The 19,938-nt window shown below is 46.4% G+C and overlaps 1 protein-coding gene across 1 annotated transcript in view; it reads left to right on the forward strand.

Annotated features, from left to right (window-relative positions):
- Nucleotides 1-6,798: 6,798 nt before the first annotated feature.
- Cfap65 (cilia and flagella associated protein 65) overlaps nt 6,799-19,938 on the forward strand; it is a 34,712-nt gene continuing 21,572 nt past the window's right edge. The window contains 13 exon segments of the mRNA XM_076866443.2: nt 6,799-6,856; nt 9,732-9,767; nt 9,770-9,872; nt 10,211-10,409; nt 12,265-12,449; nt 14,541-14,643; nt 15,269-15,435; nt 15,613-15,812; nt 16,033-16,178; nt 16,646-16,868; nt 17,223-17,488; nt 18,340-18,540; nt 18,763-19,122. Coding sequence (XP_076722558.2) covers nt 6,799-6,856; nt 9,732-9,767; nt 9,770-9,872; nt 10,211-10,409; nt 12,265-12,449; nt 14,541-14,643; nt 15,269-15,435; nt 15,613-15,812; nt 16,033-16,178; nt 16,646-16,868; nt 17,223-17,488; nt 18,340-18,540; nt 18,763-19,122 — 2,247 coding nt within the window.

The raw sequence follows: 19,938 nt of genomic DNA on the forward strand, positions 1-19,938 counted from the left end.
GGAATAATGGTTCTAGGTGCTGTCAGGGAACCCAGAATTGGGTGTGAGGATAGTCCACAAATTCCTTGGTGACTCCTCCTCTGGAGAGACTGGGTGTGCCTTGAATTCAGTCTATGGCTAGGTCAGAAACAGCCATGCAGCTTCTGTCTGTTCTACTGCACTTGGCCTATATAGATAGGTGTTCTGGTTTCTGACCTAGTTGAGCCCCCAGTCAACAGGCAGCATCAATGTCAACCATAGGAGTACCATCTTGGACACCCAGATCAGTGGAGCCTTCGAACGGCTGAAGTTTCGTCCAAAGTCTGATTTGGAAAAGATCTCCCAGCTAGAACTGTCTGGCCATGCTCTGAATTCTAGATCCACAAAACCGTAAGCAAAATAAAATGGTTACTTAGAAACTTGACATTTTGGGGGAATGAATAACCAGACAGTGAAGAGGGAATGGGGACTGAGGAGGTCATCTCCTGAGGCTCTCCAGAAGCCTTTAACACAATTTGACACAAAGACTTTTAGAAATGGAGGCTTTGTGAGGCTGGAGGATGTGTGATACCCTTCAACATCTAAAAGGGCAGCCTGAGAAAGCACTGCAATGGAAAAAATGGGGCAGACAGAGAGGGAGGCAAAGGGGAGAGCTGGATGAGCGCATCTCTCCACACTCAATAGATCGGAAAATATATTTGTGCTGGGCGTGGTGGCATATGCATGTAATCCCAGTGACTTGAGAGGCTGAAACAGGAGGATTACAAATTCAAAGCTAGCTTCATTAACTTAGACCCTGTCTCTAAATAAAAAATAAAAAGGGTTGGTATGTGGCTCAGTAGTTAAATACCCCTGAGTTCAATCCTTGGTACCAAAAAAAAAAAAAAAAAAGAAAGAAAGAAATATAGGTTTACAATGATCAATTTTTGAACAGAAATGAAGAGCCTTCAGGTGGTTTTAGAAGCAAGGAATATCATGGATGTGGATTAGTGGGTATTAAGGAGTTATCCATCACCAAAAGGAAATGAATGTAATTGGAGATTTTTTTAAACCCAACAAGTGTTGAAGAAAGTACTCAAAGTTTGGGGCTAGACCTGGGAAAGGGGATGGCCATTCCTTAGAACAATTGCTAGCCACATTTGCCCAGAGTGCCCTACAGGCAGAAAATGTAGGATCTCATTAAGAAGGTCTATGAAGATGACCCAGAAAGCACCTTGTTGCCCTAAGAAACTCCAGGTATTATAATCTTGGTGACTCAGGAGGCAGAGGCAGGAGGATTGTAAATTCAAGCCAGCCTTGGCAACTTACCAAGAACTTGCCTTAAAAAAAGTGCTGGGGATATTGCTCAGCAGTGAAGGTTCAGTCCTCAGTACCCAAAACAAGCAAATAAACCTGCAAGTCCTTCTGCTTCTGCATCTAGCTTATGCACAAAATTCTGAATGCTAGATTTAGGAAAACTCAGAGGAAAGCAACCACGTAGATAATAGGGAATGAATGTGTCTTGGGAGAATATTTGGGAGTGTGATGGAGGAAAGTTTAGAGGAAAGGTTTCAAGATCTTAATCCTAGCAAAAGATGGGCATGATGAAAATCTATCACATAGAGGGAAATAACAATATAGTGGAGAATCGTGAAAGACACCACTTTAGCCAAGTGGTCAAGGTTAATATCACCAACAACACATGGTGACACTATGTGCTCTCATATGCGACACTCTGAAAAGGACTTATCAATTCTGTGTTATCTTTCCCAATATGCAAACCTTATCTTAATCATGTGGAGACAAATGCAGGCTGAGGAATATTCAAAGAAATTACTGACAGTACTGTTTAAAAGAGTCAAGGTGCTGATAGGTGAGAACAGACTCAGGAAGTGCCCCAGAGTGGAGGATTCCAAGGAGGAATGACAACTAAGTGCCAGATACTTGGGAGAAAAAGGATATTAATGATAAAATTTGTCAAACCTTAAGTTCTGTAACTTTTGTTAATAGTATTTCAAGTACCAAGGTTAACTCCTTAGCCTTGGTAAACATTCTGTGATCATGTAAGAGATTAATGTAAGGGGAAGATGGGAGAAGGAAGAACACCATTTTTGTGACTTTTCTGTACAGTTAAAATTGACTCATGAAGTTATTAATGATGGTGGAATGTGATGATCATTATTATCCAAAGTACATGTATGAAGACACGAGTTAGTGTGAATATACTTTGTATACAACCAGAAAAATGAAAAATTGTGCTCTATATGTGTAATAAGAATTGTAATGCATCCTGCTGCCATATATAAATAAAATAAATAAATAAAATTAACTCAAACATTTTAAAATGTGGGAAAAAATATCTGCTGAAGACAATCTCATGGACTAGTCAAAGGTGGGCTCCCTTGCCGTACCTGAGTCTAAGGTGACTTCTATGTCCAAAGAGGCCAGCTGTTCTAGCTGGTGACCATGCAACACCTTTACTTGAAAGAGAGCCTTGCCCAGAAATGGAATGAAAAGGGTTGGAGGGATTGAGTAGGGTGAAAAGTTATGGAATATTGGTGTTATTCATTTATTCAAAATTTACAATGAGCCGCACATTATGCTAAGTTCTTTAAGTCTCTTATTTTACTTAAACCTCACAACTTTTGTGGTAGCTGTTAAAGTTTCCACTATTGACAGATGAGAAGAGTGGGTTTTTCTTTTGCTTTCATGTTCTGGGGATTAAGCCCAGGGATATTCTACCACTGAGCTATAGCTCCATCTTTTTTTATTTTTTATTTTGAGACAGGATCTTGCTAAATCATAAAGACTGGTCTTGAACTTACAATACACCTGCCTCAACCTTCTGATTAGTTGTAATTACAGGCATGTGCCACCACTTCCAGCAGGAGACTGGGTCTTATAGAAGTGAAAGAACAGAATCATGTAGCCAATAGGGAAGGCTGGGATTCAAATCCAGTTTGATGGCTCCAGACCTCTTTCCTAACCACTTCACTCTACTGTCTTCTCAGGGACACCCTCAGTCAGTTTATATCTCAGGGTTTCCCATCTGGGCGGTATCGGGGAAGAGGAGATTGCCAGCAGAAGGAAGAAGGAAGGGTATGGGTGAGGATGGGCTGGGCAACTAGAGCTGTCCATGGTGCTGGTACCTCTCTGTCACGTGTGAGGCGGGAAGGCTGGAAGGAGGCAGTATAGGAGTAGCAGGGAGAGCTACTGGAGAGACAAAGCCCTGCTCAAATTAAAAGGAAATGAGCCTGAGACGTCAGATGTGGTGGCAGATCCTTCACCAATGAGAAATAATCAAAAGGGTGAGACTTCAAGTTTGGAGGACTTCATATTGAAATAAATAATTGTGTATACAGTAGCCAGTGAGGAAGTCTGACTTGCAACCAATATAGTATAGCTATATCAGTTGTTAAAATCTGGAAATTCCTTGGCACCATTTGGTAAGAAGTCACTGGCTGAGCCCTCCACTGCATGGCTGCCTTCTCAGTCCCCTCCCTGCACCCAGGCTTTCCCATAGTCCAAGAAGTAAAGGGACAAAGCCTGAGAGGGCATCCAGCATAATGTAGGCAGGCCACTTCTCTGGCTCTAAGACCAGATGATGTCATTCTCATAGGCTAGTTGTCAAGCATTTTGAATTCTGTCCCCCTTTATCCTCATTTTACAAATAAGGAAAGGGAGGGTTTAGGAAGTTGAACAATTTGTCTGACGTTGTTCAAATACTAAAAGTTGGGGAAAAAAAAAAGATGGGGGAAAAAACTAGAACCAGAACTTGAACTTGAGTCTTCTGAGATCAAATTTCATGTCCTTTTCCCGTACTGTTTTTTTCTCTCCGTTTTTATTCTTAATTTTTCATATGTTTAATCATAAACTTTTTTCATTATGATAAACTAAATATTTAAATCATCTTGAAGAATCAAAGTTTTAGTGAAGTCAAATTAATAATTTTTCAAAACTCAACAGCAAATTATATGAATGGTAGAAGCTGTGTCTAAAGTACTCATCTGGACTTTATTAAAAAAAAAATTCAAGAAGAATCTGTCAGTCCATTCTAAGGGAAAAACGCACCACCTTGGAGACAGAGCCTTTCAATTTAGTTACTATGCTGAGATGATTCAAACAAAAACTAATTTGTACTAATCATGCAGAGATCATATGTAAAATGGTCACTAATTTATTCTAAACTATTCCCTTACTGTTGACCTGTATCTTTCTACCCCGTTATATGGACAATGAATAGAGGTGTAGAATTATCTAGGGAGGCTGGGTTTGTTCAGAGAGTTAGAAAACCCTATGGTGGCCCCAGGCAGGTTGGAGCTCTTTCCTTTGAATTCTCTTGCCATATGGCAATCTACGTGCAAACTCCTGCTCATTTTGTGCCCCAAAAGTGCATTCAGGCTGGTGATGCCGCCAATCTCTCGATGCCTTCCTATTCCAGTAGCTACAGGGACCTTGCCCTGTGCATGCTCCTAGATCCATCCCTGAATACGCTAATGGCCCTGTCACTTTCCACCTCCAAGGCTGAACTGAGAAGACGGTCTTATGCCCCACTCATTTCTGAGACCAGGAGCTTCTGTGAGAGAGCCCACCACCCCACCTTCTTCCTCCAAATACACCTTATATGCGGACCTGATTCCAGATCCAACAATCAGACTACAGCCATTGTTGCAGTGTGAAGGAAGACTGAAGGAGGGCACAGACAAGTGCTAGAGGACTTGTCAAGAGGAGAGTCGAGCACTCTCCTCTTTTTCCACCTGGAGCAGCAGGGTAGCCTCCTTCTCAGAGAAACAAAAGAGGAGAGAGTGGTGAGGAAAACATACTCTAAATGTGCAGCAGAGAGGCTGGGAGCTGTAGGAAGCGAAGGTGCACAGAAAACTGATTGACTTATTTTGGGGGACCTCCCATTTAAGGAGTGGTGTGTGTGTGTGCGTGTGTGTGTGTGTGTGTGTGTGTGAGAGAGAGAGAGAGAGAGAGAGAGAGAGAGAGAGAGAGAGAGTTTGTTGACTGCTTTACACAGGCTCAATTACTCAACCTTCACAATACTTTTGGGAAATTATTCCCAAGAAACAAATGAGGAAACCGAGGATCAAAAAATGATGTGACTTTCCCTAAGCCACACAGCCAGTAAATAAAGGTCAGAATGAATCCCAGATTCCCAGAGTCTTCTCTATTCTTTGGAGGAGAGGAGCAGCCATGGGAGCATGAAAAGACACTTAGAAAGCTTAGCAAAGATATTTCGTGTGTGTTGAAGTCCAAATCACTGCATGTGCTTTACCTTTCTTACCCCCAGCTCTGGATTCTGGAGGGTCTGAGGCTGCTCCGACCCATCCTTCTTCCTTTCACCCACTTCCTGGGCTTCATCAGTTTTCCTAAATCATCATTCACTTTTGTTTACAGACTTGAACCAAACAACACCTTCCTCTGATGGCTTTTTTTGGGGAAGGGGGTTGTCCAGGGAGGACATGATTACCAGGACACAACAACTATTATTTCCCACAAGTTCTAGGCTCCTGAAAAGGGGACTTCCAAAGCAAGCCAAAGTTCCACTTCCTCTCCTCAGGCTCAAATCCTAGCTGTGCCTCTTTCCATGCTATCCACCTCCTTGGGCAAGGTCCAGTAGGCAGACCTCTCCCTGGTACTCCCCACGTAAGTCAAGGTCACTAGCTGCAGAGCTCCCAGGAGATAATTAGAATCCCATAGATCCAATAGAAACCAAGACCACAGGGGCCCCTGCTGACAGGAGGAACCATCCATCTCCTTTCATCCTTCCAAGCCCAGAATCCACCAAAGTGTAAGCGGGCAAGAACTCTAGAAGGGGGATCCCCCAGTAAAGACACAGAAGGACTCATGACCCTACTATGAATTTTTCTTCCTTTTTGGGGTTTTTCTGAGGTCCCCACTGGACTCTACTCCTAGGAACAATGCTTCCTATTTTCATTTGGCCTAAAATGGAAAGGTCCATTTCTTTGTCCTTAAGGTCAAGCTGAGTCAGGCTGACCATTTCAAAAAGAACTTGGGGAAAACAAAAAGGAAATCATTATAGAAACCATAAACAGCATAAAAGTCGTCATGTCCAAAGTACACATTTCAGATTCTGAGAATCCCATGAAAACAAGTGAAACACTCACTGAGTTCTACATTCCTTGATCCCAAGAAAACTCCAAGCCTAATCATGCTAGCATAACTTAACAGGCCCCTTGGCCTGCCCCTTGCCCCCAGTCCTGCGTGCCTCTGGCCACGTGATCGCCCAGGCCAACTCAGGCCACTATTATCTCAGCCACCTTCCACCTTTCACAAGTGAATCCTAACTTTCCAAAAATTATAGTTTATTTCCTGGTTTACTTCTAGACTAAGCTCTCTTCCCATAACCACAGCCCCCCTCTTCAATCTGAGGAGAATCCAGCTCACTGTCCTGGATAGTGAAACATCTTTAAATACCCACAAATGAACTTTGAGATTTCCAACCTCACCTACCTAAAGAGTCTTCACCAAGCAAGATTCTTCCTCCAAAGCACACATGGACAAGTGAACACATGGGCTTCCAAAAATCCACATTATTGTATAGTAATTTCTTCTTCATACATTAACCTTTGGAACCCTTCAAGAGAGTTAATTCAATTTCAGAGAGTTAATTCATATTCCAAACAATATGCAAATAAGTTAGCAATTGCAATCGCCTGAAACATGATTCTTCTGGCTGGGGTTCTGACCCTATGTCAACAGCAGTTGTGGGGAAAGAACAGGAATGACTCCTATTTGGGTGTCGAGTCCAAAGAAGTAGTCCCCTATAAATCTGGTCGTCAATGATTGCTGGGACGTCAGGAAAATTAAGGCATTATGTATAATAGCACGTTGCGATTGGTGAAAGCCCACAGTTACTACTACAGCAGGAAAAGTCAGGGAATAAAAACTGAGTAGTATGAGGATTGAAATTGGGTGACAGGGGCTGGGGAATGTACCTCAGTGGTAAAGCGCTTGCCTAGCATGCGCAGTCCCATCACCGCAAAAACAACATCCAAACAATACACACACACACACACACACACACACACACACACACACACACACACACAATCAACATTTGGGCGGCGCATTCGCCTACATTGAGCTTGACCCTTTCGGGTTGCCGTCGTTGCCCTGGGATACCAGGAGACGCTGTGTCCTGTGCGTCCTGTATCTGTGGAGACCGCAATATGGCGGCGGTGTGAGTTAGGAGCGTTGGTCCGCTGTTAGCGAGTAGCCAGGGAAGGAATCTGTACCAGGAGACTGCCTCCTCCGGGAAGTTGTGGCCAGGGCCCCTCCGTGTCCTCAGACAGCCCCGTAAAACTGGGAAAACTTGGGCGAGATCAGACCCGGAAGCCCGAAGACAAAAAAAGAACAGCTCTAAGTATATTTTGTTTCCTTCATTTTACCTATTTTTTTCCTCAACTCTCCACGACGACCTCCACTTTTTAATCTGGTCATCTTGAGAAATTTTAATATCGGAAATTAGGCAATTAAAAGTGGCTGGTGATGTGTGTGTGTGTGTGTGTGTGTGTGTCCCTGGAGATTAGAAGATTGGATTAAAGAAAAAAGTAAAACAAAACCCATAATTGCCCAGTGTCTTCACGATGATTGCAGCAGTGTGAAGTCTTTTAGGAAAGTAGTGCAGGCTATTGTGGAAGTTGATTGTTAGTTGTAGTAACATTGGTTTGTTTAATGCTTTCTCAAACCCCTTATTTCACATAAGCCTTGCATGAATTGTGAAATAGGACAACCCTCAATTTATGGAATAGATTGACATTCCGTGTGATGGAGAAACTTGCTTGTCCCAAGAGAGTCTGGGGAGTTAATTGAAAGCTGCTTGCCTTGCTTTCTGCTCATTCAGTCCTTAGCCTAGGATGGGCCTGTTTCTTACCCCATTACTCTCCCTATGCACTCTCTGGGCTAATTCCATATGTTGAATGGAAACTTTTTCAGAAACTGCCTGTAGAATCCTCTGAAGTCAGAGACAGCAATGAGTAGGGGCAGGACTCCAAAGTGATTCAGTGACAGAAAAGTAATGGTAATTTCCTCCCTGTCTTTTCAGCTTGCATTTCTTGGGTTACATTTGAATGTTTACTTTAAAATTGAAGGTAAGAGTCTTGCCTGTCTTGTCCCATGTCTAGTACAGTATCAGCTAATAGTAGGCACTCAGTAAATTCTTTGTGAATGGATGAGTGAATGAATGAATACATGAATGAGTGGATCTAAGATAGTCCCTTCCAGAAGATTTGGGAAACCCTCTAGGAACAACTGAATCAACAGAATCTTTTGCTTTGGATGGGTGGTAGAGAAGGAATGGGAGAGTGTCTTCAGGAAGTGTACAGATTCGTAAAGGTGATCATAAAATGTTTACTAAATTTGAGTGAGTACATTATAATAAGGAGCTGAACCACAAACATGAACAGGAGAATTAGGCTAAACAAAATGAAAGTCACTTGCAATTATAAACTGTTGTAAGGATTAAAGTACCTGTGAAGATTTTACAACACTGCTTGGCACATACATTCTCAGTGGATGTTAGCAGAAATACCTACCATTTTTGATATTGTGGGGAAAGATACTGAGTTGTCTGTAAAAATATTCCTATGTTCAAAAAAGGTGTTAAGAGTGATGCTGCCCAAGGTGATAGCCACTAGTCAAATGTAGCCATTAAGTACTTGGAATAGGAGCAGTCTTAATGTGAAATATAAAATTGTATATCAGATTTGAAAAAAAATGTAAAATATCTCAATAATTTTCTGTCAATTACTTATTAAATGTTAGTGGGTTAAATAAAATACATTATTATTTCACTAGTTTCTTTTACTTTTTAAATGTGGCTACTAGATAATATTTAATTACATACCTGCCTTGCATTATATTTTGGGGAGCAGAGCCATGTTTGGTGATTTCTTGGATTATTGCTCTGTATTGAGTGTAAAAGGAAATTAGAGCTGAGTGGATTTCTAAAAAATGGTACTAGGGGTTGAATTCAGGTTCTTAAGCATAATAGGCAAGGATTCTACCATTAAGCTACATCCCTAGCCCTTAGAGCTGAATGTTGTGAGGTGGATAATTGTAGAGGTCTGGAAACCGGTATCATATGTGCCTGAGCAAGACTGGCTGTAGCAGGAGTGTCTCAGAGTAGAAGTTGCTATTCTCTTACATAGGTTACAAAGTCACATGTGAGTGCATGTGCCAAAGGAAACCTATTAAAGGAAGAAAGGATTTGAAGTGATGAAACCAAAAGTGGTCTAAGACACTTTGTATCCCTTAGAGCAAGGTCAAGAACTCTCTTTCACTCATTTGGTGAAAACTGTGATTGCTCTTCTTGGAAAATAGCACCTGGGTATATGTATGATATGTCGCATATAATATGCATGAAATTGTTTCATATTTTTGCATATAATTTTCAGCTCTGACCCAGTCCATTCAAGGATCCCTCTATTCTAGAGGTTGTTAATCTTTTTTTTTTTTTCAGTGTTGGAAATCAAAACAAGGGTCTTGTGCATGCTAAGCAAGCACTCTACCACTGAGCAACATCCCCTGCCCCTTCATTTATTCTTGTTTTTTTAAACCTTTTTATTAGTTATTGATGGACCTTTATTTATTTATTTGTTTATATGTGGTGCTGAGAATCGAACCTAGTGCCTCACACATGCTAGGCAAGCCCTCTACCACTGAGCCACAACCCCAGCCTCCCCCTTCATTTATTCTTTAATTGATCTGTTATTTTAGTGAATGTTTGCTTTAAACTTGGTCTACAGGGTGTGTTCTGGTAGAGAAAACCCAGAGGATCACGAACATGCCATCTCATTTGCTTCTTTGCCCTCTATTTCTCTTCTCATAGCTTATAAAACACATTTAGAGGAAATAGAGAGTAAAACCAAGCTAAAGGTAAGGCATGTGCTTTGGTGACTGGGGACTTGCTAAGTAATGCCAATTGAGGCCATGGAGGGCCATGGCTGGATGGGCCTTATTCCCAAACCTCCAGTTGAGTGCCTATCCTGAGTGGTGTCTCTCGGCCCCCAGGCAAAGCTCCAGATCATATTTCTAGTGTTGGTTCTCATGGTGCTGCCTCCTCTCTTACCAGCGTTGGGAAGCAGGCCTTCTCTTCCATCTCAGTGATGGCTGTGGCAAGTCCCCATCATCAGCCTCTTTTTCTCATATCCCTCCTGTCTCCCCTCTGCTCTCCTCCCCACTCCAGACTTGTACCTGGATCTGCAGGAACTCCTAGCTTAGTCAGAGTGCTTCCTTGGCATTCTTGTTCCAGGTGCCCATTGCTCATCCAGGCGATATCAGGTCTCACCATGAGGCCCAGGGACAGCGGAGACTGCACGATGAATTCTGGTGGATCATGCCTGAGTACCATTCCAATGGCTGTCCCCACCATCAATGACAGCAGTATACCCATGAGCACCTGCAGCAGCAGCACCAGTGCCCAGGTGAGAATGGTAGAGTGGAATATGGCAGCACCAGTCAGGACAGGGATGGCAGGGAAATGGGGCAGGAGTCTGAGGGACATGACTGTCATTGACCCTCCAGTGTTAGACCCTGCATAGGTGGAGCACCAAGCCAACTGGAATGTCGGTAGCAGCGAGCACAATGTGAGAAGCATGGGGTGGGGCTCCACGGGGAGAAGCAGGCAGGAGTCTGGGCAGGTAGCCAGTGTTTCTCTCTTACCTCAGAACACTCTTTTGGCCTTGACCCCTGGGACTTTGTATTTGGCCATCGTATGGATGTTGTTTACTTTTTGTAACTCTTGTGGTTCTCTGTATGGCAGCACAGCTGTCCAAGGGTGTGACTATGGAGTATGACTTTGGGTTTGGTGCAGCTTGTGTTCATATTGTGTGTGGCGACTATGGTGTGTGGGTGGTACAGGGTGTGTGTTAGGTGGGTGGTGCAGTGTGTGTTGTGTCTTGGGGGTGGTACCTGCCTCTTTAGATGTGACGGTTGTTGCATTTATCTCCCTATGGAGAGGGGTCTTCTTGGATGAAGGTGTCTTCTCCATCTGTGTCATTCTGGGTATGTTCGTCTTTGGATTCGATTGCCACCCTTCCCTCTGGATGGGAAAGGCCCCCTCCTCTCTCTCCGATTTCAGCACCATCTGCAGCAGTATCTGAATCTCCCCAATGGCTCTTGTTCCCACCATAGAAACTTCAGGACTCCAGTAACCCCACCATCTCCCTTCAGCTGGGTGTGGTGGCTGCTTCTTGCTGATGTTCATTCCTGGGTTTCTTCATTGCTCCTGATTGATAATTAAATTCTGTTTTAAATACCAGGATGGCTTCTGTTTTCCTGGTTGGATCCTGACAGATGCATCAACTGATATTTATAGTAAATCACCCTCCCTCATCCATGCCACCTTTTCTCCATGTGCAGTCAGTGAAAGAAAATACAGTGGCCATTCAGCACTCTCAGTAAACATTGAAACTGAGAATGTGAGCACTAAGTGAGAAGGGATTTGTTGGTCTCATTCACTATTGTGATCCCAGCACTTAGCACAGGGACTGGGGCATAATAGGTCAACAATATTTGTTAAATGAATGATTACATCCTTGTGGTATGTAATGATAAGCCAGCTATAAAGTGGTCGAAGATAAAATGGCAATGAGTTGAGTGATCACACCAGTGGCCTTGGTAGGAAGAGGCAATAGGTTCATCCTTCTTCCACCTTACTACCTAGGGAGGTTTCCATCACTCTTCTTCCTTAGCTGTACAGGCATCAAGCATCAGCCTGTGAAGGATCTTTCCATAGCAGACGGGGAAGTGGTAGCACATTGCATCTCCAGCATCACCAGGAACAGCACTTAGAGAGGACCCAGAAGGGGAGGGGCAGGGACGGCTCACACATGAGTTGGCTGCTTAGTTTTATTAGCCAGCTGAGGGGTGGAAGAAGGAACTGTGATGGGTCCTGTGATCTGGAAAAGTGCCATTCCACATAGGAGAGGCTTCTTCAGTGAGGAGGAAATGGGAGGACTAGGTTTCTGAGAGAGAAGGGTCTGAGATGAAATTGAGGAACAGAACTGGCCAGCTAAGACTGCATGTGTGTTCTGGATGGACTGGCTGGATTGGGCTGCCCAAAGGGAGGCTTCCAGAGACAGGCTGTCATTGGCAAACCATTCCAGTGACCTTGGGAGAGGACGTATCTTCCTCTGGGGCCTGCCTGCTCCTCACCTCTCTCCAGACCATGCCCCTGGTGAGGGTTGTTGTCACTCTTCACTTGCTAGAGACACGGGGCCTTTGTGTCCTACCCCTAATGCACCTCTCCTTCTTCCCCTTCTCCCTGCCACTGAACAGCCCAGCAGCCCCATAGACACTCAAGTGTGCCTCCCAAAGAAGCAGAACAAACTAAAGAAGAGGGTCATCTGGGGCATTGAAGTGGCCGAGGAGCTGCAGTGGAAAGGCTGGGAACTGGGGAAGGAGACCACGAAGAACCTGGTTTTGAAAAATCTCTCCTTGAAAACCCAGAAGATGAAGTACAGGTACCAGAATGAGGGACCAGGGACCAGGCCCTGAGCCCTCAAGTCCCCAAAGTGGACTCTCTTTAAAAACAAATGAACTTTTGGGCTGGGGCTGGGGCTCAGTGGTAGAGCACTCACCTGGTATGTGTGAGGCCCTGGGTTCGATCCTCAGCACCACATATAAATAAATAAAATAAAGCTATTGTGTCCACCTACAACTAAAAAAATAATAATAAATTTTTTTAAATGAACTTTTAAAATGCTGTATAAAATCAAAGGAGTGTTCAAAATGTGCAGTTTGAAGAATTCCAGAAAGTGGGACTCCTGTAACTGGATGAAATCATGGAACAATGGCAGTGTCTGAAGCCTCCCTTCCCCCATCCTGGGTCCCTCTCCTCCTCACTAATGAAGAAAACCACCATCCCGCCTTTTATGTGACTTCCTTGCTTTTCTCAAATTCATTTACCAGCTGTGTCTACATCTCCAAATGACATCCCTAAATTGATTTTACCTTCGTAGGAACTTTATGTAAACGGGAGAATTTGGTGTACCCTTTTAACCCTTTTGTTTCTATCTGTAAGACAGGGTGACTAAGTTGCTGAGGCTGGCTTGCTCTTGAAGTCCTTTTGCTTCAGCCTCCTGGGTTGCTGGGATGACAGGTGTGCCCCATCAGGCCTGGACTGAAGTTTAATAACTTATCTAGTAATTATTTGGGGTTTCTTCCAGGTGCACATTCATATTTTATATAGAAAGTGGTGATTCTCTTTCTTTCTTTCCAATTCTTGTACCTTTTCTTTGCCTTTACTGTACTATTAAATAGAAAGTGTTGAGCAGAAGTGCTTATAGAAAACAGCCTTGTCTTGTTTATGATCTTCAAGTGAAAGATTCCAATGTTTCACCATTAAGCTGGATATTTTCTGTAGGTTTTTTCTTTTTGTCTGGTGGACTTGATCATTTTAAGGAAGTTCTCTTCTATTTCTGCTTTGCTAAGTTTTTCTCATAAACACATGAAGTTTACCTAATTTTTATTGATTCTCTTTAGTTACATATGACAGTGAAATCTATTTTGATATATTTAAACAAGCATGGAATATATCTTATTCTAATTAGGACCCCAGTCTTGTGGATGTACATGATGGTGAGATTTTTATTGAGATTATCATCTGATTTTTTCCCTCTCTTAACTAACATGGTAGAATATATTGATTTTCTATTTTTTAAATATTTATTTATTTTTTAATTGTAGTTGGACACAATACCTTTGTTCCATTCCTTTATTTTTATGTGATGCTGAGGATTGAACCCAGGGCCCTGCATGTGCTAGGTGAGCGCTCTACCACTGAGCCACAATCCCAGCCCCTTGATTTTCTATTTTATATCAACCACTTATTCCTCAAATAACCCCAATTGGTCACAACTGAGTATGCTTTCTATATGTTGTTAAATTCCTTTTGCTAATATTGCTAATTTTGTGTTTCTGAGTAAGCTTGTTTTTCTGTGTCTCTAGGGTCTAGAGATCCTGCCTATTCTCTAGGGTCTTTGCAATTTTCCTTCCTACTGTTTTCTTTGTGGAAAGATTTTTGACTACCTATTCCATTTCCTTGATGATTTCAGGTAGGATGCCATAAAATTTACTGTGCAATTCTTGAGTCAGTTTGTTAGTAATATTTTCCTCAGAGTGTGTTTATTTCAGCATTTATAGGCATAGAGTTGTTGACAGCATCTTATTAATATTTTTAAAGTCTACAACATCTGTGACATTGGCCACCCTGGCACCTCCCTTCCCAGCCTTGATTACCCGAGATAAGAGCTCAGGGATTCTGTTAAATCAAGATAGCCAGTCCCATTCCTGTCTTCCTGGGCCATCATCCTCATCAGAGGCACAAGTGTTGTTGTTTTTTGATTTGGGTAAAGATCTGAAAGGATTGTGGGAGTCGCTGTGCTCTCTTATGATCAGACCCTATCTCCCTCCCCATGGACTCATCTCCTTTTTCTCCATGGTCCCACGGACTCCAGCCCCCTCAGCTCTCTCTAGAGTCTGCAATTTTCCTGCCTCCTCTGGTTGCTATAAGCCCAGATCTGAAGTGCTCATCTCTTGGCTCTTTCCTGAAGGCCTCTCAAGACCAAGTTCTTCTTCACGGTCATCCCTCAGCCCATCTTCCTGAGCCCAGGCATAACTCTCACGCTACCTATTGTCTTCCGGCCTCTAGAGGAGGTAAGTCCCACCAAGCAAACAGTAGCATGATGGGAGGGACATGGGAACAGGGACCTCAGAGCAGGAAGTAGGACAGAGCAGCAAGGAGCTCCCACACCACACATACACCCTCCAGCTACAACTAAAACCCCAGCTGGGGAGTCCCCCACAGGGCTCAGAGCCTGATCTCCTTAGACAGAGGGATATTCCCCATCAGATCTGGGGGCGTAAAGACTGCAATACTGTGTTGGTTACTAGAAAGTCCTAAATTTCTTGGCCTCTTCTTGCTCTCTGCAAGTTTCTTCAAAATTCTTTGTAACAACAACAAATTTCTCTTTGAGATGGGAGATCTTACTGTGTTGCCCAGGCTAGCTTTGAACCCTTGGCTCAAGTGATCTTCCTGCCTCAACCTTTCTAGTACATCTGACTACTGATGTACTGACTACCAAAATGTCCTCAAAATTCTTTGTTCCCCACAGAAGAGCCCCTCATCTCTGAGACCCAGACAGTATAGGAGCACAGGCTGAGCTAGTATGTCACAACCCAGCCTACTGCCAGGGGTTGTGTTCTGAGGGTGGGTGGGACGTGTGGCCCCTGAGCACTAGGAAGGCACTGCTGACTGCCTCCCCTCTCCCCTGCCCTACAGAGAGAGTACAAGGACCAGCTGTGGTTTGAGAAGGAAGAGGGGATATTCTGTGTGGAACTGAGGGCCACCCTGCCTTGCCACAAACTAGAGTGCCCCCCGTCCCTACAGCTGCCCATGTGTGCCATCGGGGACACGGTTGAGGCCTGTTTCTGCCTGGACAATGTGGGGTGAGGGGAAGGTGGCTGAAGCTCAGAGGTGACAAGAACAAGCACTGGGAAGAGAGTCCAGGGAGCAGGGGAGGCAGGCATGTCTCAGTGGGGAATAGGGCACCCCGGAGCCTCTACCTGATAAGGCCAAGCAGTAGTCAGATGTACAATGACCCAGACCCACCCCCTGCCTCCTAGGGACCTGCCCACCTTCTTCACCTGGGAGTTCCCCAGCTCATTCCAGATCCTTCCCACCACGGGGTTACTGGAGCCAGGCCTGGCCTGTAGGATCAAAGTGACCTTTCAGCCCCTCATGGCTGTCATCCATGAAGTGGAGGCCACGTGCTGGTATGGGGAGGGCAGCAAGCAGAAAAGCAGCATCCAGCTGCAGGCTATAGGTGAGGCTTTCCTCTCCACTGTCCCCAGTGCACAGCTGCTGCTCCCTGGGTCTCAAGGCCTTAGTGTGGCCCCACCTCCCACTCTGCCTCCCCACCAACCACCCCCCCCACACACAAGCTTTGCCTTTTCTTTGCCTTCCATCATGTCACAGACTGTCTTCCCTGGGGACACATGCCTTCTAGGGACTGCTCCCCCAAAACTGCCCCATCTCTGCCCCAGCCAAATGTGCCCAGCTGGTGGTGAGCATAAGGCACAAGCGACCGGAGGACCAGGATGCTGAGGGCTCGCAGAAGGTGTTGCACTTTGGCTGTGTTGCTGTGGGCTGCACGGCTGAGAGGCAGATAAGGCTGTATAACCCATCTGTGGTATGCACTGGGCAGGGGAAGGAGGGTGGCGGGGGGGGAGGCAGGACTCAGGGACCCCAGGACTGGGTGCGCTTAAACTCCATTCCCTTTTCATAATAACCCAGAGCCTCCAGTCTGTTCCCACACACGTCAACAGCTGTCATTAGAAGTTCCTCTCTCCTCTCAGCTGGCACTGGGCTCATGTGACCCTAGCCTCTCAGAGAACCCCTGGAGTAGCCCTAAGAGTGTCCTGACCCCAGGACCATAGCTAGCCCCATAATGCTTTGTGAAGAACAAGACTCTGTTCTGGGCACACGGCATGGCTCTTCCTTCTTCTTGGTGGAGGCAGCTTCACCCACACCCATGCCAATCAGTATGCACGGGCTAGATGCCAGCTGCCCCCACTATCTTGGCTGGACTCCTCTGTACAGTGCCCAGACTGCCCAACTCTGTGACCTGATCCTTTGCTTCCTCACCTGGACCCACAGGTGAATGCCCCTTTTAGGATTGAAATAGCCTCAGACGTTCTGGCCAAAGACCAAGCCTTCTCATGTTCCAAGGGCCATGGCATCGTGCCCCCAGGAGCAAAGAAATATGTGTCATTGTTCTTCCACCCTGAGGCCTTGGATGTCAGAACTGTGGATTACATTTCCATCATGTCTTCCGGCTGTGTCTCCCAAACTGTGCTCAAAGTCGTTGGTTTCTGTATAGGTAATGGCGTCCCCCAGGCCAGGAGCAGCCCAGATTTAGGATTCCAGAGAACTCCTTGTCTGTTCCTAAGAGACCTTGCCTCTAGTCTGTCAGCCTGGGTGTCTGCTGCCCCCTCGTGGCCCAGTGGGGAAGCATTGTGTATACCTGGTGATACCATCCTGTCACTACCCCTAATGACATGGGTCTCTGCTCAGGCTGCAGGGATTCTGTGCCCATCCTCCCTGCCCATCTATCCCCAGGCAACAGCAACCCCCTGCAGTGTCAGCCTTTCTGAGACATTCTCTGGGAGGCTAATACCCCAGCCCCACCCAAGTGGGAGGGCCCACTCGCAGGGACCACATCTCCTGTGCCCAGGTCCTGCTGTGGCCCTGCAGCACTACTGTGTCAACTTCAACTGGGTCAACCCTGGGGAGCACTCGGAGCAGACACTGTGGATAGAGAACCAGTCAGACACCACAGCACACTTCCAGTTTGCCATCGACTGCCAGGAGAGTGTCTTCAGCATCCAACCTGCCTTTGGGACCCTGGTGGGCAAGGCCCGCATGACCCTGCACTGCACCTTCTGGCCTATTCGCCCCATCATCTGCTTTCGGCGGGTGGCCTGTCTCATCCACCACCAGGTGAGTGGTAGGGAAGGGGCTGAGGGGAAGGAATCCCTCAGTCTGAGAGCCAGTGAGGAAGGCAGGCCTCGGTAGCCATTCTCCTGTATTCTGAAACTTCCAGGGTGATATCTCAGACATTTTCTCCTTCAGGGCTCCAGCCCAGGCTGTTGGAGCTAGATTGTGGCCAGGAGCACCTGAGGGCTTACTCTGAGCCAACTGGGTGTGCCAAGTTTGTCTGGTTGCTACCAGGCGAGAGACTTTGGTGAAGCTGTTCCTGGTGGGCTGGGGAGAGAGAGGTTTAGGCGTCATTCCACACAGTATGTGCAAGGCAGAGAGTCTGAGATAAGAACCCAACTCCAGGCCTCTGGGCAGGTCATTCCCTTGGTGCCCTAACCTGAGGGTGCCTGGCTAAGATGGCAAGCAGGGACTGAAATTTATCCTCAGATCCCTCCCGAACAGCTACTCAGGCTCTGGGCCCTCTCTCTCTAGGCCTGGAGAGTGGGTGCCTCTTTCTGAGTCTCATGCAAGTGTGGGGTTCATGGGGGCCTTGGGATGGGAGGAAAGAACGAATTTGTTTTCTGCTCCCACAGGGAGGGCCTAAATGCTGGTCTTGCAGGTCCTTGGCTGGCAGTGGGATGGGTAGTACAAGGAATGTCTGTGTGCAGCAGAGGGAAGGGCAGGCAATGGCTGAGTGTCCCACTTACCACTGAGTCAGCTAGGCGGCTGTCAGAATGCTCCCTCTGCCTACCACCCTGTAGCTCCATCTCTGCCATCCTGTTTGCCCATTATCCATCCTCAGTTCAACCCCAGCGTTCAACCCTTACCCTACCAACCCTCCTGTGCCCTGTCACCCATGGAAAATGTCGCAGGACCCACTGTTCCTGGACCTAATAGGAACCTGCCACTCAGACAACACCAAGCCCGTCATCCTGAAGCCTCAGCACCTCACCTGGTACCGCACACACCTGGCTCGGGGTCTGACACTGTACCCTCCTGACATCCTGGGCATCATGCTGAAGGAGAGGAAGCTGGAACAAGACAGGAATGGGGCCCTTATGATACCCATTGAGGTACCGTGGATCCCTTAGTGCCCATGGGGAGCAGGATGCCCTTTCCAGGTTCCAGCCCCCTCTAGCAATTTGTGAACGGTCCTCTGTTCCCGAGGTACAACTATAGCTGGGGGTGACCTTCATGGAGCTCTTGCAGTCTTTTTTTCCAGAAGGGAGGGGCAGAAGGAGGGCAGCGGTAGGAGGAATGGCAGTTGGGCGCCATCCCTGTCTCTCCCCTTACAGGACCTGGAGGATATGCCAGCCCCGCAGTACCCCTATATTCCCCCCATGACTGAGATCTTCTTCGATGGTACCAATGACTTGGCCATCTTCCCCCCACCCGTCAGCATAGAGCCCATGGAGGTGGACTTTGGTGGCTGCCCTGGGCCTGAGCCCCCCAACCCTATCCCTCTGTGCCTGATGAACCACACCAAGGGCAAGATCAAAGTGGTCTGGACACGCAGAGATGACTGTCCCTTCTGGGTGACCCCAGACACCTGCGATGTGCCCCCACTCAAGTCTGCAGCCTTGCGTCTGCACTTCCAGCCACCCAACCCCAACTGCCTCTATGCGGTGGAGCTTGAAGCCTTCGCTGCCTACAAGGTGTGTGGTTCTCTGCCTTCCCCAACAGAGAGGGGCAAGGTGGGGTGACAGCATGTGACACAGGGTCCTGCATGGTCCGTCCTGTCCATGCCCAGCTTCTCCTACTTTCTCCTTGGTTGGACATCACCCCCTACTGGTTTGATCCCGCCTAACTCGGCCCTCTGATAATGTCTCATTCATTTGGGGCCTCCCTCCCCTCTGGGGAGGAACTCAGCTGGGATTTCCTTTGGGAAAATTGGGCTAGGGGGTTCCTGGCTTCCCTTCTAGTCCTCCAAGCAGGAAATGGTCCCTACAAAGGAGCTGTGGGCAGGCAAGAACCAGGCCTGGGAACTGAGTCAGGGTGCAGATAATGAAGTACACCAGGGAGGGGCTACTGAGTACAACTTCCCCTGTCAAGAACCTCAGTCCACAGCCTGTCCCCAGGCCTGCTGTGGCTGCTGGGCCTCTTAGACCCTCCATGTTCCCAGGCAGCCACTTTCCCTCCCTCAGCCCTGTCCACATGCTGTTCTTCACAGTTGCTAGCTCTGGGCTAGAAAAGAGCAGCGCTGAACAGTCAAGGTCGGAGTCCCTGACCAGCTCTGTGACCTTGGACAAATTCCTTCATATCTTTTCATCTGTAAACCAGGGACTGTTTCAGAACTTTTAGGGAGTTTTCCCAAACAGAGTTTTGAATTGCCTCTGCTCTGGTGTCTCAGCAGTGGGGGAATATGGAAGTTTGTAGAATAAGGCTATAGATTCCTGGCTTGGCTGAGGCCAAGCACATCAGGTTTAGGTTACAGGGTTATAGGCTGTATACCTGTAATAGTCTGATAAGGC

Source organism: Callospermophilus lateralis, chromosome 9 (assembly GCF_048772815.1).
Source record: "Callospermophilus lateralis isolate mCalLat2 chromosome 9, mCalLat2.hap1, whole genome shotgun sequence".
NCBI classification, from domain to species: domain Eukaryota; kingdom Metazoa; phylum Chordata; class Mammalia; order Rodentia; family Sciuridae; genus Callospermophilus; species Callospermophilus lateralis.